At 40.9% G+C, this 16787-nt stretch overlaps 1 protein-coding gene across 9 annotated transcripts in view; it reads right to left on the bottom strand.

Annotated features, from left to right (window-relative positions):
* The window catches only part of HTR2A (5-hydroxytryptamine receptor 2A), a 40073-nt gene that overhangs the window by 6948 nt on the left and 16338 nt on the right, over nt 1–16787 (bottom strand). For 4 of the 9 annotated variants that reach the window (XM_033052774.1, XM_033052777.1, XM_033052778.1 and 1 more), the window contains one exon: nt 4535–9534. In XM_033052774.1, the coding sequence (XP_032908665.1) occupies nt 8720–9534 (815 nt within the window). In that variant the 3' untranslated portion in view covers nt 4535–8719. Of the gene's footprint in view, nt 1–4327; nt 4361–4534; nt 9535–16787 lie in introns of those variants that run through there. The other 5 variants (XR_004417111.1, XR_004417112.1, XR_004417110.1 and 2 more) reach the window with 5 other exon arrangements.

Here is a 16787-nt window from a genome sequence, read left to right as displayed (position 1 = left end):
ACCAGTCTAGTTACCTCCTGAAGAGAATTCTGCTTCAACAGACAAAGCAGGAGCAGTGGAAGTTGTATATTTCAGCAAGGGCTTTGAAATAACTTCTAATAGTTTCCTTGTCTCCTTTAACAAGAGTGGAGAAATATGAGCTCGATTAGTGGATAATAAGGTGGGTGGAAAATTGGCTTCATTGCTGGGCTCAGGGAATATTGATCAGCAGTCCAGAGTCCAGCTGTCAGAGTGACACTGCTCAGGGATTGATACGAAGGACAGGCTGTTTAGTGTCTTTATTAATGACCTGGGTGATGAGATGGAGTACAGTCTGAGATATGTAGGTAAGAGGAAACCTGTTTATATTACTGCCTGCAGTAACAAAGATAAAGAGAGAAAGATAATAGATTTTTAGGAAAAGAAGTGACTTCTGTTCAGAAACATATTCTGGAGTTCTGGAAAAAAGAATCTAAGTTGCCATAAGGAAGGGACTATTGATAATATCGGTCACTATTGATAATACAGCTCATTGGAAAAATAGGAAAGAACTCATTGCTATTGACAGTGACCAGGTCCACAGTGCAAAGCATTGTAGAAAAACATATTGAAACAACCCTTCTCACTTGAAGGTTTCACTGTCTACAAGATAGGAAGGGGGGAAAAATAATTTCTGTGGAGAACAGAAATGTTGACTTCCAAAGTGCAGCCATGATGTTTATGCTCCTGTGGAAACTTCATCCTTTATTTTATGCATAGCTGTAGGCAGCAACTCCAAATATTTTGGTGGAGTAACTGTTGGACTAGTCTGCTTCTGAATCCTGAGATTTTCTGCCTTTGTTTGACCCTGAATAGTTCCATCTCTTTCAAAAAATTTCTGAAGTAGGTATGCCTTGGATGAATTTTCAGGTCCTGTGTGCTGCTTCCCAAATGGCTGTCATTTTTTTTCTCGTGGGAAGTTTCAAAGAGGAATTTTAGGACAATCTGTCTTTGAGCCCTTCAGGATCTCACAACTGCTGTACTTCATCTCAGGAAGTACCTTTATAACTACTTTTGATCCATATTTCTCCTGGTGCTACAAACCCAAAGTAAGTAAACTTGACTAATTTCAAACACATAAATCTCAATTGCAATAACTATGCATTGCCAGAATTTTTTTTTCCATGGGTCAATAAGAACTGCAGATTTCCAGATGTGCTTTTGAAATCTGTTTTCACCAGCATTGGAAAGTAAAAGTTTACAGGCAGGGGACCTTCATCCATGTCTTTTAAGTTCTAGGTCCTCTTCCTAGCTTACTGAGTGGCTTCTTTTTCTGATTTTATGTCACTATACCTCAGTTGCCCATCAGCAAATAAGTCCCCAGCAGCAGTTGTCTTTTCCTGAAACTGGTTGTGCGAATAAATAAAAGTGAATGTAGGCTGACAGTGACTGCAACAATCTGTTCAATGTGCTTCTTTCCCCATTTTTATCCTTAGGTGTAGATCTGTAAGGTGAAACCTCACTTAATATGTCGCAGTGTGGTCCTCTTTCATCAGCCACTGTCTTTTTGGGCAGATCAGAAGATCAGTTCAGTCTTTTCACCTTCTTGCAGGTGGTTGTTCCTCAAAAGACACATTCAGCTTTCCCTCAAGAATCCCCAATGTGACTGTTAATTGTCCTCTTACTAGGGGGAAAAATATTCCCTATACTTGTCTCCAGGCATTGCCTTGGCCCCATAAGCCTGAATTATTTAGTTTTGAAAAGCAAAGTTATGTGGCTGCATTACATCTGCTGTTAGTTGGGAATGGAGATATTTTATACTTGTGGTATTTGAAGATTGGTGTTTTCTTCAGTAGGAAATTCCAAAGGGTAATTCTTTCCACTTGCTTAAAATACTAATTTTAGGCTGCCTCTCTTTCTCTATTGCCTCTAGGAGCTGGCTCAACTGGCTGAGGCCTGGACATTTAACTAGGAGTCACCAGCAGTTCCCAGTCTAAATGCCTTCATGAAAAAATAAGTTTTTCAACTTGCACACTTTTTGCTTCTTCTGCAAAGAGGCATGGATCACCCAAACATCTTTGTTGTTTCAATTTATTCAGCAGCAGAGACTTTACAAAACAAGCATGTTGTAAATTTGCTTAGAAATTCAGCAACCATCATTTCAACTGCTGGTTTCTTTGCTTCCATTTCCTGCAGCAGTTATATAATTTTTAGCAGGAATATAATTTTTACTGCTGGGTTCCTGAGAGCTGTGAACAAAAGTGTTTAAGGATTCTGAGACTCTCAATCTCTTCTACTGCTACAGAACATTTACCATGTAACAGAAGAATAAAAGTGAACTCACAAAATACTAATATTTGTCTTGCTAGTGAATTGTGACCTAAGAATTTGCAAATAAACTCTTTGAGATTTTCTTTATGCCAATTGCAAATGCACTTGCAGAAGTATTTATGGAAGAGCAGGTGACAACTGATGATAATGACAAGAAACTGTCTTAACTTTTGGGGTTTTTTGAGCCTTTGATAAGGGACTATGTTGATGCATTTACAATGCTGACTCCCTTCAGAGAATGCATCTGTAGATGGAACTTCATTCAGTGTCTTCATTTTCGATCATCTTTATGTCTTGAAGTGCCATATTGATAAACTAAATTTATTCTCTTTCAATCAAAATTGAAATTTTCAATGCAAATTATGTAGAAACAGGTTAACATGAAGGGAGTTTTCCAAAGAACACAACAAATTATGATATGCTGGAGCCTACATACAGAGGTCTAGTAGTACTGAGGTAACACTTGAGTGGATTTGCAGTTCAGGGATCTTATGTGATACATTTCACCTTGTGGTATGTCTCATATTTGCAGATAAAACAATCTGATTCCCTATGTCTGATAGCTTCTGAAAAATACAGTTTGTATGGGTTTTTTGACACATTATATAGCTCGATGAAATCTTAAGATTACATCATGGTTTTGAAGGGATTGCTTATTAACAGCTGTACTAGTTTGATATGTGTTGCCATTGCAAACAACAGCTTGTATGCTATAAGATCAGTTGGAGGAATAAATTTATTTTGGTTTTAAAACAGGGAAAATGAAAACGATTAAAATCCATTTGAGGTTCTCATCTCAATGTTCTTTGTGAAAGAAAATGCCGTCAATAGATGGCACTGTGGTTCTGTGACCCGGGGTTATTTTCTGTCTCTAGCGGTGCCGCGCTGTGCGTGCTGCTCTGGCGGTGGGGCTGACCCGGGCTGAACGCCAAGCTCCCGCTCCTCTCCCCAGCCAGGCAGGGCAGAGGAAACGCAAGGAGAAGTTCGCGGGTCGATAAAAGGGGAGGAAGAGATCACTCACCAATTACTGTCGTTGGCAAAACAGACTTGTCTTAGGGAAATTAATTTATTGCCAATCGAATCAGAGTAGTCTAATACGATATAAAAGCTAAATCTTCAACAGCTTCACCCCTCCACCCCTCTCCCTGTTTCCTGGGCTTTACTTCACTCCTGATGTTCTCTACCTCTTCCCCCACGGTGTCACATAGGGATGGGGAATGGGAACTGTGTTTTGGTTGGGAATTGGTTTCAAGGTGGTTTCTGCTGTTCCTTCCACCTCAAGGAGAGGACTCCTCACACTCTTCCCCTGCTCCAGCTTGAGGTTTCTCCCTCTGGAGACAGTCCTCCACGAACTTCTCCAACATGCATCCTTCCCTCAGTTATTCATGAACTGCTCCATTGTGGGTCACAAGTCCTGCCAGCAAACCTGCTCCAGAGGGGCTCCTCTCTCCACTGGCTTCCCACAGATGCTGCCAGAACTCTGCTCCAGCACGGGCTTCCCACGGAATCACAGCCTCCTCTGGCATTCACCTGCTCCAGTGTGGAGTTCTCCACAGGAGTTCTCCTCTATGGACCTCCCTGGGCTGCAGGGGCACAGCTGCCTCCCCATGGTCTGCACCAGGGAATCTCTGCTCCCTCCTGCTCTTTCTTCTCCACTGACCTTGGTGTCTGCTGAGCTGTTCCTTTCACACAGTCTCACTCTTCTCTCTGGCTGCAATGGAACAGCTTTTCCCCACTTCTTAAATCTATTACCCCACTGGCAGCATAGTGGTGGCTGCTGGGCTTGGCCTTGGCCAGAAGTTTGTCCATCCTAGAATTGGCTGGCATTGGATCTGTCAGATACCGGCAAAACTTCTGGAAGCATCTCACAGAACCCATTCCTGTAGCTTCCTCTCTTCTGAAGCCTTACCATGCAAACCAATACAGCTTATAAATTTTAATCTTACAGTTCTGTTTCTTAGTGAAATTAATTTGTCTTTCTACTATTGCAAATTACACTGTTTCTGAGACCAAAAATTATTAAGTTGTATGTACTTACCCCAAAGAGTACATCTTCAATAGGATGGCTGTCCTTAGAAAAAGAGAATGATTACAATGGCTCATTTGGGACCAGTTTACTGAGACAGTTAAATTCTGCAACATGCTTTCTCTTTTTGTCCAGCAAAATATGTAAAATTGCTTTAGCCTTCAGCAGACTTTGTACTGAATATTTATGGGATAAATAAAACCAAACCAAATTATCTACTTAAGACAAACCTCCAGTTTATAAAACAACTGATGACATTTGAATATTTTAATCTGCTTTACTAGCAGTGCAATCAGACAAAACAGTAAAGCATTGAAACACCATTTTACATTAACATTACAAAATACAGCAAATTTTTTTCTCTATGTATTTACATAAGCAAACATATAGGTATTCAAAATAGAATGCATCTCACCATCTGGCAATAATTACATAAGTACAGTGCATGGTTGACTGGATGGGATAGGTACAGAGGAATTTTACCCTGAAGTGTAAAAAGGATGCACACCAGCTTAGGAGATACATGGTGAGCTTCATGTCTTTGGACATTTTTCAGATGCCGTCTTAACAGTAATAAAATCTTAATCTACTTGAAAAAATTGATGCTGAAATTTTTTTTCAGATGAAGTGGTTTTTTTTGGATGCAGATACGACAGACTGACTCAGTATGCTTTTCCTGTGAAAAGGGAAAGGCCCTAACCTCTGAACCAGTCTGTATAAATGTCTTCTCTTTTTTTTAACTTGAATAATTGCAAAAAATTCCATTCTAGTCTGATGCATAATGAAAACACAGTTTTTTGGAAGATGGAAATGTTGCTCTGAAGCTGGTCGTATTAAACTATGGTGTTTATTCCAAGCATGGGCCAAGTGCTGTAAATCCTAGTTTAAAACAGCTGAGCTTTGTCAACTGTCTGCATTATAATGAGACCATTAATTGCTATCTACTGATGAACAACCTCTAACAGATTTGGCATGGTAGCTAAAACAAGTTCATATCCTGACTCTGTCATCCTCACTAAGGCAAACTGCACAAAAATCTATTAATATTTTGATGCAGGGTGGCAGAATCAGGGCTTTCTAAACTATCAAAAAAGTCCATAAAGAGCTGGAGATATTGGTCTTTATCTGCTGTGTATTCCTGGCCTTCAGAGGCTTCATAGGCAAAAGCTGCTGTTCACTCAATAAAATCATCTGAGTGCTCCAGAATCAAAATGTCAGACATCAGTTTTCCCTGATCCTAAGCAAAAACTGAGTGTTATATTATCTCCAGCTGTCAATTAATTAAATGCTGTCAAGTTTCTTATGTCCAAAACATAGGTTTTATTTTAGTAAGCTGGAAAAAAAAAATGTTCAGAGTCATCTTGTAATGAAACTTCAAGCCAGTAATTTAAACCCTCTGTGATTGTAGCAAAACATTCCCTGTCAGTATTTGCAACCTGAGCAATTTGACATTGTGAATGAGGAACAGAAGGTGAAATGAAAGAGAAACAGAGGACTGATCTGCTCTGCCATGTGGGCAAAATGCAGACTATAGGTGGAGAACATAAGCACTGAATGTGAAATGTTCAATAACAGTTTATCAGCTGCAAGCTGGTGAAGGAGACTGTGCAGAGCAGCAACTGGACCCTCAAGAGATTTGGGAGGAATTGAGCTCCGGAGAAGTGCAGGGTGCCATATACATCCTACAGGATGCAGATGGGCTCTGCTCTCTGGCACAAATGGGTGATAAGACCCAAGCTGTCTGTCCCACCTACTTCTTTCTTTTGCAAGGCCAGAGAAACTTGCATCGAGTCAGGCATAAATGGCAAAAAATGTGGCAATTCTCCCCACTGGTGGAACCTCTTTGTTTCCTTTCCCCTCACGTGTAGGTTTAGAGACCTTTAGTCCCCTGTCAATATTCATCATATGAAGGCAATCTGGTTTGGTGGCAGATCTAGAACCTCAGACCTCTTCTCGCAAAATACTTTTGCTTTTATTACTGCCTGCATATTCCCTGAGATACGCATTTCCAAGGGCAAATCCTCAAAACCATCACCCCAGTGGCAGAGTGAGGACATCTGTGGGATACAAGATGGGCATTGTCCTTAGTTCAAAGTAGTAGATTTAGGGTCAATATCAAACTTGACAGGAAACGTCAGAAAGTCACTGCTCCCACCTACTACTATGGTAGTCCTCATGCTCATCTACATTTAGCATAATCCCCCTGGAATCCCTTCTTTGCCAGTGTGACACCCTCACACAATGCTGTGTAGGAGTGGGATGTGTGCATATGTAGGTAGGAGCAGCGAGTTCATTTTTGCTTCTGCTGAAGCTGTTCAGTTTGATTGTGGTAATCAAATGTACCCAGAGACAGAGAGACCATATAAAGCACCTGGTGAGCACAGTATTTATTCCACCTGATTTATCGGTTCATCCTAGATGACCAGTTTTGGGGGGAAAACCATGAATGCCAGCGAGGTGATAGATGACATACATGGCATACAATGGGGCTACAGCATGACACTTTGTCCTAGACATAGAGGCTGAGGTCTGTGGGGTGAGTCAGTGTCATCATGTGCATGCAAAGCTTCTGTGTGACCAGTGCACAGTGGTTCCTGCCTATCCCATGTCAGAGGATGAAACTAGCACATTTAGTTATACAGTATATATGACAGTAAATCAGCTTCCTGGAAATAAGTCAAATACCCAGCCAACTTTTAAGTCCTTTTCTGCCATAGATCAGTATCTTAAGCTAAAGGCCTTCTTCTTCCAAAGAGTTCCACCTGGTAGGATAAAATAAGGTTCAGTTTCTCCCTGTGTCTCTCTTTCTTTGACTTAGTGGAAATTAATTGCTTTGTAAAAACTGAACAACTTCAATAGAAGGATGGGTGAAGGCATTGGAGTTTTGCTTCTGGATGGGCAGTTTTTTCCAGAGAAGCTGGCATGCATCCTGGTTCTGATGAGATTATGGCTTCAAAGTTCATGGAATGAATCAAATGATTGGATTTAAGCTTTGCATGTGAATGCAGCATTTATATTTCTCCTCTTCAGCAATGTCCCACTGGCCTCAGGGACATTGGCTATGACGCCTGAAAAAAAAGAGTTTCATGACTAGGCATGTCTGTCAGGCAATGTGTTTTATGTTCTTTGTGCAATGTATTCTGCCCTTGGATCTATGCAGGTGAAATGCAGTGTTGCTTACAGGTGCTGTTATTTTGAAGTGAGCCCCACTTGCCCATACATGTTTCTTTAAGGCTGAGTCCTAGTAGTGCAATCTTCTGACCATTCCTGAGCAATCTGCCTTAACAGCAATACAGTGAAACAAGGGAAAAGAATTTTTAGCAACTAACAGTTTTCCAAAAATTCTGGCTTTACAAGCCCTAAACCAAAATCAGAACATTCTTCATAATGGCCTTTTAAACCAAAGAGAAATTATGAGAGAGAATCTGCTTCAACCTTTCACTGAAGGCTTTACTCATGCAAAACTTCCTCTGACAGTTTTTAAATCAGACTTTTTTGGGATTGAACAGTCATGAATCTGGAAGTGGTGCTGAAATTATTTAGCAGTGTTGTGCCTGGTTTTCCACTGTTCTCTCACTTCACCTCCCTGTCACCACTAGTGGGAGGAGCGGGGAATTAAGACCAATAATTTTGAAAACATTACTTTCAATTTTTAAGATGAACACATGAAATTTTTGAATGCAAATAAACTACAAGTCCTGAAATAAAGATTACAGGTGGTGGTGGTGGAAACAGAGGATTATTCAAGTATAATTTACCTTTGAAGATTGCTTATTTGAAATACAGAACAAATGGCATAAAGGCCCAGGGGCATTTCAGGATGGTAACTGAGGAAGAAAAAAATAGCATAAAAACAGTTAACAAAATGTCCATATAATTAATCTATAGCAGTTTGAATATATTTTGTTTAATACTTTAGGATTTATTTTAAATATATATTAGCAAATGAACCATCATTTTATTTAAAATTACGTAAAGTGCTCATCCAGTTAATGATAACAAAACTCAATTGTAGCAAGACAAACTAGCTGGAGCCTACTCTGCAAGAACATCAAAGGACAGCTTAGCTTTCATTTGCTAAAAGAAATGCGTAGGTTTCTTCACAGCCCATATTATAACACCAGAAATTGTGGTTTTTTTTGTTTAAGAAATATATCCTTTAGAAGATTAAAAAAATAAGTTTAATAAAGCCTGTGCTTAAAACAGCCAAAGTACTGTATGGAAAAAAATTGCACATTTGATACCCTTTCAACCCTGCTTTTCATCCACAGGATAATGTGAGGAGTATATGATGTTGTTGGAAGGTCTCTTGAGCACAGCTGACTTTCCTAAGCTATCAGAGCTTCTCACAGCAGGTGAAATTTTCAGTGCACAGAAGGTGGTTGTCATGGCAGCTGCTGACCATCACACACCACTAACCTTTTCATTCCCTGGGCCAATACTTCCCTTGGAGGTACCATCTAAACGATGTGTTCCTATCGTGACCGTCGAGTAATCCTTAGCCATCATTTTGGCCTCCTTTTTCAAACTCTTCATTTGTGCCAGCTGGAGCTGGCTGGAGTCATATGCGAGTGCTGGGATAGTGTTCACTAAAATCAGCTGGAAAGGTTTCTTCTCCTCCTTGTAGCGACACTGTATGTAGCGAGAGAAAGCTGAGCGGTATGTTTTGTTGAACAATGTATATACCAGTGGGTTGACAGCCGAAGAAAGGTAGCCAATCCAAACAAATATGTTAAGAAGTCCTCCAATGATCTCTTCTTTGCATGACTCCTTGCAAATAACAGCCATCACATTGGTGATGAAGAACGGGCACCACATCACAACAAACAGAAAGAAGACAATGCCAAGGACCTTGGAAGCCTTCTGCTCATTGCTGATGGATTGCATGGTTCTCCTCCCTGGAGTCCCCGTATCTCTGTTCAAGGAGCGCTGAAAGAGTTTCTCTGAGGACAGGGAACTCTGAGGGAGGAAGCTGAATGAAGCAAACTTGGTCTTAGGGCCAATGTCATTCACACATAGCATAGCTTCCTTCTGCAGTGACTTGATAGTTAAAAAGTAAGTGACTACCATGATGGTTAGAGGGATGAAGAATGCCACAAAAGAGCCTACTAGAACAAAATTTTCATCTGCGAGTAAGCAGATATCTTTCTTAGAAATGTCTTTCTTAAATACTTTGGAGTCATCTTGTAGTCCCAAGACGGGTATAGGCATGGAGATACCTGAAGGTGGATGAGAGAAAGAAGAGGTTAAAAACAATAATGAAAAACATTTCCAGCCTCCAAGAAAAAACAAATAAACATCTATTTGTGTTCTACCTGTGGCCGAGGTGATCGTAGCTATACAGATTACCTCAGTCACAGGTAGAACACATTTGTTTCCTTCCAACTGTCCTAGGAACACCAGAAAATCATGGTTTTGGTTCTGGAAGCCAGAAAAGCATGTTTTTGGATCTTGGACCTCTTGTAATGATCTCTATACTTGCTCCTTGGTCCCTGCCACCTTGGCAAAGGATTTTATGAACTATGACCAAGATTTCTTTTCTGGAGTGGCATAAGAGTTTTCTTGGACTGTTTTTCATTAGAGGATTAAAAGTGTTCTGAGTTCTAAATAGGCTGGGAAATACTGATTTTAGGAGGAAAGATAATTTTTTGTCATAGGTCTAAGAGTAATCTTTCATTGTAATCTTTTCTTGCTATTGTATTCTCTTTTCTTGCTGTGATTTCCATATAGTCAACACAGGCTAAATGTGTTGACTATAAACAAAACCCAACTTCCCATGTGGCAATGGCCAGATGAACAATGGGAATGAATTAAGCACTGAGAGGTACTGATATGAGGCAGCCTGAGATGCAGTTTCTCCTGCAGGACTGCAAAAGTCCTTTCACTGTATTTCCAGCTGCTAGAGGTTGCCTTCTGTGTGCACAGCCATGCAAAATTTGTCTTCCCCTGGAGCATGCGTCCTTGGCTTGTCATGAATGGCAAGACAAGGTGACAAAGTTCATTCTCCTTGGACTGCTCTGTCTGTTTCAAGCTGCTCAGCCATTTCCTCAGGAATTTCTGTGAATGCTGGGTAAAATCAAACAGCTGCTGTTTCTTTGGTTGTTGATTTTGGGTTTTTTTCAGCATTTGTCATTTCCCCTCCAAATGGATGCTGTCTCTCTCAGAGAGGCGGTGTTCAGATAATGAAAGAGATGACGTGCCGCGAAGATAGTAGAAGTGGCGTGAAGCAGGGGGTGATAATGCAGCCCTGTTTGGATAAAAGCAGAGAGGAGTCTGACTCCTGTGAGCTCTGAGACCTTCAGTCCCATTTGCATTTTGGAACAGAAATTCCAGTTGCTGTATTTGGCTTATGAGACATAAAAACATTGACTAGAGAAGAATTTCTTATGATATGAGGATGCTGTGCTCTACTTTGTTCAGTGGATGCCCAGGAGTGTCCTTACTGGTTCACAAACGAGTCCTAAAACATCTGCATTTCAATGGTACCTTCCTCTATCTCTCTTTCCCTTCTTCCCACTTTTAGACTGGGGGCCTTTTAAAAGCATAGCCTGTCTCTTCATTTCACACATATCTGGTGCCCAGCATAACAGCTTCAGTCCTAGAGGAAGGCTGGGGCGTGCAGGCTCAATACCAAACAATAATAATCACAGTTATAATATTAGATTATTATTCTGTTCAGGTGCTTCATTCTTTCTGTTCTTCTGGAGCTTCTACAAAGATATTTTTTTTCTAGGAACACTATAGCTTATTTTGTCTTTGCAACTTTGAACTGAGTCATGGTATTGCCTCAGGCCACTTTAGAAAAGTGCTGTTTTTATCTGCCCAGGGCAGAAGTTGGTGGAGAGCCTGTGGTATTACCCTTTCTGTTTCTCCCGCACAAGCTCCAAATGCTTGAACTTGGGCTAGGAAAAGCCAGTGAGTGAGATACAAACTCATGCAGTGTGTGGCAGCTCCTGAGTTGAGCTGACAGAAACCTCCAGTGTTTTTAGTTACTGGCTGAAAAGGTCCGAGTCTGTCTCACTAAAAACACGGAGGAAGAAGTCACCATCGGAAGCCAGACTGTCCAGCCATGGCTGAGTAATCTGGGGTGCTGAAAACTCCAGGGAAATGAGGAATGCTTTGAAGTTAGTTTTCTTTTTTTGGATGAGGTGAAGGGGTGCTAAAGGCATCCAGCACCTCCCAGTATCATACTCCAGCTGCACGAAGATAGAGCATTAGTCAGAGCAATACCGCAAGTTTCCCGTCTGCTTCTGCCCTGTGCTGATAACAGCGAGGCTGTTTTTTCATTTAATTCAAAGACCTAGTGTGAGCTGCAGAGATAAAATAAACAATGGTATTGACAGAGTAAAAAGATGATTTTCATTACTACCTATGGTTCAGCTGCATGAGGAGGCATGGAGCAGAGGCAGCAGCACTAGAAAGAGGAAAATTTTAGCATAATTTACACACTTTTTGAAGTAAAGGGCCAAGGTCTGTTACAACTTCTCACCTGAAAAAAGAGGAGCAATTCCCTAGCTGCTTTGTTTCGTTCTTAGCAGCTTCTGGAGACTGGCATCTAAATCCAGATTTCTGACTTTTAAAAATGGCTTCAGTGTGTAGCAGAAGTTCTTGCATTTCTTTGCCATTCCTTTAATAAGCACAGAAGTGCTGTGCCAATACAGCTGTAGCAGGCACTGCTAGTCACGTGAGTTTTTCTGAGTGACCATTTGAGGCATCTTTCCCCTCCAGCCACAGGGAAGTGGGCTGCATACAGTTTGAAAAAAGCAGAGATACCGCGCTTTGGTGGCAGAGAACACTGACAGCTGTAAACTGCTTTTTGTGTAACCCCAGATCAGTTGATGGCAGGCCAACCCCCAAATGATATTGTGGCATTCCTGCATGGAAAAAGTTAATGTCTGGCCCAATTTTTTCTTTTCCTGTCTCTACAGGGACTGAATTTACTGTTTCCCTCCTGAAAGGAACAGGGTTTGTCCCCGCTTGGCAGCTGGCTTCTGCAGCATAAGTATAGCAAATTTCATGAGGGCACAAGGACCAAATTCAAAGGCAGTCATATTTAAACTGTTAGTAAAAGAGCTTCCATGTGCAACTCACATTGCTATTTTGATGGGATTTTTTGGAATCATCACATATGGCCAAGAGTATCACCCACATGTCATGTTTGGTCAAGATCAAGTTTGTCCGATAATCTGTAACAAAATGTCCTGGTCTAAAGTTGCACTAGAACTATTGCAACCAACTGAATTAATTCTTAAAACATTGAATATGAATGATCTGTTTCACCTGGATCATTCAGATGTATACTCTCGCTGGTTTACTTGTCCTTGCTTTCCAGTTCCCTGCTCTTGGTGACTGTATATTTAAGAAGACACAGATGGTGCCTGTGCATTCAAACATCATAAGAAGAAATCAGCTTCACAAGAAAGGATCATACAGAGCTACCAGGTAGGGACAAACAGGTGTTTGGGAAGTGAAGCATGTGCCAACAGTAGATCTGAAGGAAACAACCTGAGGACTGTAACAGAACAACTATTCCACACCCTGCTCATTCCATGCTCCCACTAGCTCAAGGTCAGTCTGGAAAAAATCTTGGTATCCCCTGGGAGCTTTTTTATGGTTTATCTTCCTTGGCTTTCAAAAGAACTAAAGTGAGGCCCAAGGAAGCATCCAGCACAGAACAGGAGCATTCATTCAAGCACTGAAAGTACATTAGCCACTCCATTTCCAGTTGAAATTTCCATTTAGAACATTTTCCCTTGTGAACAAGCCCTAAATATTATGTTCCTCTGGTACAAGGTGGTTTATTAATATGGTTTGATTTATACACACATGACTGTTTCAAACTGTGGTTTTTAATAAACTGCACAACAGAGCCCAAACACTAAAGATGACTAATAAATTCTGCATTAAACATCAAGAATATTGGCACAGTTTGAGAATGACAAAAGGCTCTTGAAAGCATCAAAGGTTAAGACATAAAGCGATGGCATCCTCTTTGTTTTCTCAAAAAGCCTGGTGCAATTGACAAAGGTTGATAGAGTGGTACACATTGCTGGCTTCAGAAGTATGCAACAGCTGTGAAACCACTTTAACTGGACACGTAAACTGGGTGTGCAGCTACCTTGAGCTGCTGGGACTATGAATAAATCAATGTCATAATTTACAATGTGTGTGTAGGTGGCACACTTGGGTTACTTGGGGTGAAGGCAAGGAGGGGGAAGTGAATTGATAAGGTCAAGGTTCTTTCAGTAAAGTCTCATTTAAGCAGAAACTGTCAGTCACATGCTTTTACCTCGCATAAATCCATTTCAATTTTGTTTAATGCAAATGAGCATTATTCTGTGCCTTAGTAAATGTCCAAGGGTTAGGAACTACCTTTTAGAAATGTCATTACAGTTTCTCAAAAGCTTTGGCACCTTTATTCACCTTCTCATGAAAAACAAAATACCCTCCCCATCTCAGGTTTTAGCAGTCACATTGATTTAGACATACTGGGTCATGGGCCAGCTCACAGGCCACTGCACAAAGATGTGTTGTGACTCTGGGGAGCTCTGAAAGGATTGCTGCTTGAGGAGGCCAGTGTCTCCTTCAAGCAGCTAATGTGGCCATATTGTCTAATTTCTTTAGAAAAGCCCATGCTGGTATCTGGTGCCTATTTTTCTCAGAAAATATCCTGTGTAGGTACACCTACACATTCAAACAGCAAATAGATGTCCATGTATAACTCACCTGCTACACGTATGCAATGCATACTCTTAGTTTCACGTTATATAGAAGTCTTGTTGCACATTGTCATAACATTATTTTCAATATTTTTTGCTTAATTAACCACACAAAAGAATATTTATTCCTTTGGGCTACCATGGTGCCCTGCGTGGATGTTTGTTTGCTCAACAAATACAAGCCACAATGAGTGACTTGTGGCAGAGGGACCACGTCCTCCTCTAAGTGTCAAGGGTGACAAGGTGTCTGGGTCTTATATGAGGAGCTGGAGTTTAGCCACAGTTATTTCCACTTAAACATCCACAGAGGAGCTGCTCAGTCTGGCTTCATGTCTCTGTTTGGCTTTTGACACTAACCATTATGGTTGTTACATCACAACATTTCATTGTTTTGTCATTATTTCATCATTTCCCCAGACCTGCAAACACTGCTCTCTGCATGTGCCTGAAAATGTTATTCTCCCACTAACTCCTTTCCAGTCATGACAAACCCTTCACTGAGATAATTTTGTTGCTGCCAGAGTAGCGCCAGCCATACTTCAAATGCGTGCAGGTTGCTGATGGGTGGCAGTGGAGAAGCAGAAATTTCCACCTGGGAAGAGAGGCTGTTGAAAACCTCTGTGTGGTTTGGGAATCACCATCTGAGGCTGCATCTAGTTAGCATGAATGTTAAAAATCTTACACCTTCCCTAGTCAGCGTGACAGTGTCCCCAAAGTCTTGGGCTAGAATTTCTCCTCTCATGTGAGACCAGCACAGGATTCTTCCCTGGTGGTAGGCACATGTGTTGGTGGAGGCAGAAGCAGATGAGGAGCTTTCTCTCACAAATCCCCACATAATTTTTGTTTTCAGATGGATTTCCTCAAGAGCTAAGTGAGTCACAGTGCTGGGGGAGCATTGTCTCCTTTCTGCATCCCAAGAGGCTGTACTCACAGGAACGGAATCAGAGTGGGTCCAGGCATTTTCCTTATAACTGCTGATAGACCAAATTTAGTTTTTTATTCAAGGGCACACATGGAGCTGGTTTTCTGTATCTTTCCCTTGGAACACTTTATTTGATCTCACATGTTCTATTTAATACAAGAGAAAGGAAAACAAATTTAACATCACATAGAGGGGGTGCCAGGTAACAGTTGGATTATTCTATTAATTTTGAAATGGCTTTGTTCTTGACAGCTCAGAAAATCTCTAAGGAAACATATTATTTAGCCTAGCAGGAGATACATTCAATTATTGTTATGTGAGAAGAATATGGTAAATGATAATTTATACCATAAATTATCTATTTCACTTTAGAAAAACAAAATCAGACAAGTCTGTGTTTCCTAATATGTTTCTCATTTATGTCCTCAGTCCTGAAGCCTATTTCTTAACAAGAACAGAGATATGCATCTCCAAATTAATTTGTAGAACTGCGATAATGAAATAACTATTAACAGGATTAGAGGAGAATTACAGGGAGGACAGTGCAGGAAATGAAGGACAGGTGGCCCTTTTTGACCCAGCTGTTCAGAAACCCTGGGCTTCAGAGTGAGCTGAGTTATGAAAGAGGAAGCCGTTGATGGAGTTGCTTTCTGTTTTGATATAATCCTCAAAACGTGCACACAGCCCTATTTCGTAAAGGCAGCAAGAATCCAACAGCAGGAAACAGTTTTTTTGCTTTCGGCTTTAAGTGGTTTTCCTGCCTATGCGCTCCTGATATTCTCTTTGTTAGTTATGCTGCAGGACTTATTTGCACTCTGGTTCCTCTAATTTTCTAGTTGGATTTTTCAGGCCTTCTGAGTATTTGAGGAAGAACAAATACTTTACTTTGCTATGCTAAGTGGAGCTTATTTCCCAATACAGTCTTTGCTTTTCAACTAGTGACATTATTTTTTACTTGGGCAGAGGCTTATTCCGAGGTGTTTTTTGGCTTCTCACAGAGATCTCCAATTGAGAGAAGTTATTTATCTCTCTAAGTTGGTTACCCAGTCATAAAAGGGCATGCAGAAGTCTACACTTATCAAACAGCTAGAAATAAAGGTGAGGAAGCAACTTGCCTGAGAATGCTGACTGAGTGGCGTCCAAGTCCAAGGTGACAGCAGCTACAATTCTGCTGTCACTTGGGAGCTGGAAGAAAGCTGAGCTTGATGTGCTCCTCCACGGGACATAGGCTAATGACAGCTGTGTAACCCCTTCATCCATGGTGATTAGAAGTGATGAAAAATAAAGAGCTTAATATCTAGTCTGAAAATTTTCGAGGGGTTCTACAGGTCTCCAGGCTCTCTCTGCACAGAGAGACAAGGTTGTCCTCCATCTATTTAAATCTGCTGCTTCTGTGGCTCAGCAAAATGCAGCAGAGCAGGTCAAACACCCTTTTCCTTTCTGTGTACTCAATTAATGTTGTTTATATTGCATTGATATTTTTAAGCTCCCGGTAGCAACGGTTTAATTTCTACTCAAAAGAAGTTACAAATTTATGGTTGGCACTGGCCTTGGTAAATATGTTAATTTGCAAGGGAAAAGAGCCATGTGTAGGATTAATTCCAGCCACCTGTGATGCCTCCTCTGTTTATTCTGTATTCCATGTCAGATGGCCGTGCAGTGTTCACTGTTCAGGCCCCTAGGAGAGCAGATTTGGGGATAATAGTGCTTTGAGAAGAAGGAAATACCATACATTTTTAACAGGATCTTCCTAGATCAGATGTTATCAGTTTGTCTGTTTAGCTATGAATCTCCTAAAGAATCCTTGGGGCTAATTTATTATGTGCTATAC

Source organism: Catharus ustulatus, chromosome 2 (genome assembly GCF_009819885.2).
Source record: "Catharus ustulatus isolate bCatUst1 chromosome 2, bCatUst1.pri.v2, whole genome shotgun sequence".
Lineage (NCBI taxonomy): Eukaryota > Metazoa > Chordata > Aves > Passeriformes > Turdidae > Catharus > Catharus ustulatus.
The sequence above is the reverse complement of the archived record's forward strand: the minus strand, read 5'-3'. Positions and strand labels throughout refer to the sequence as shown.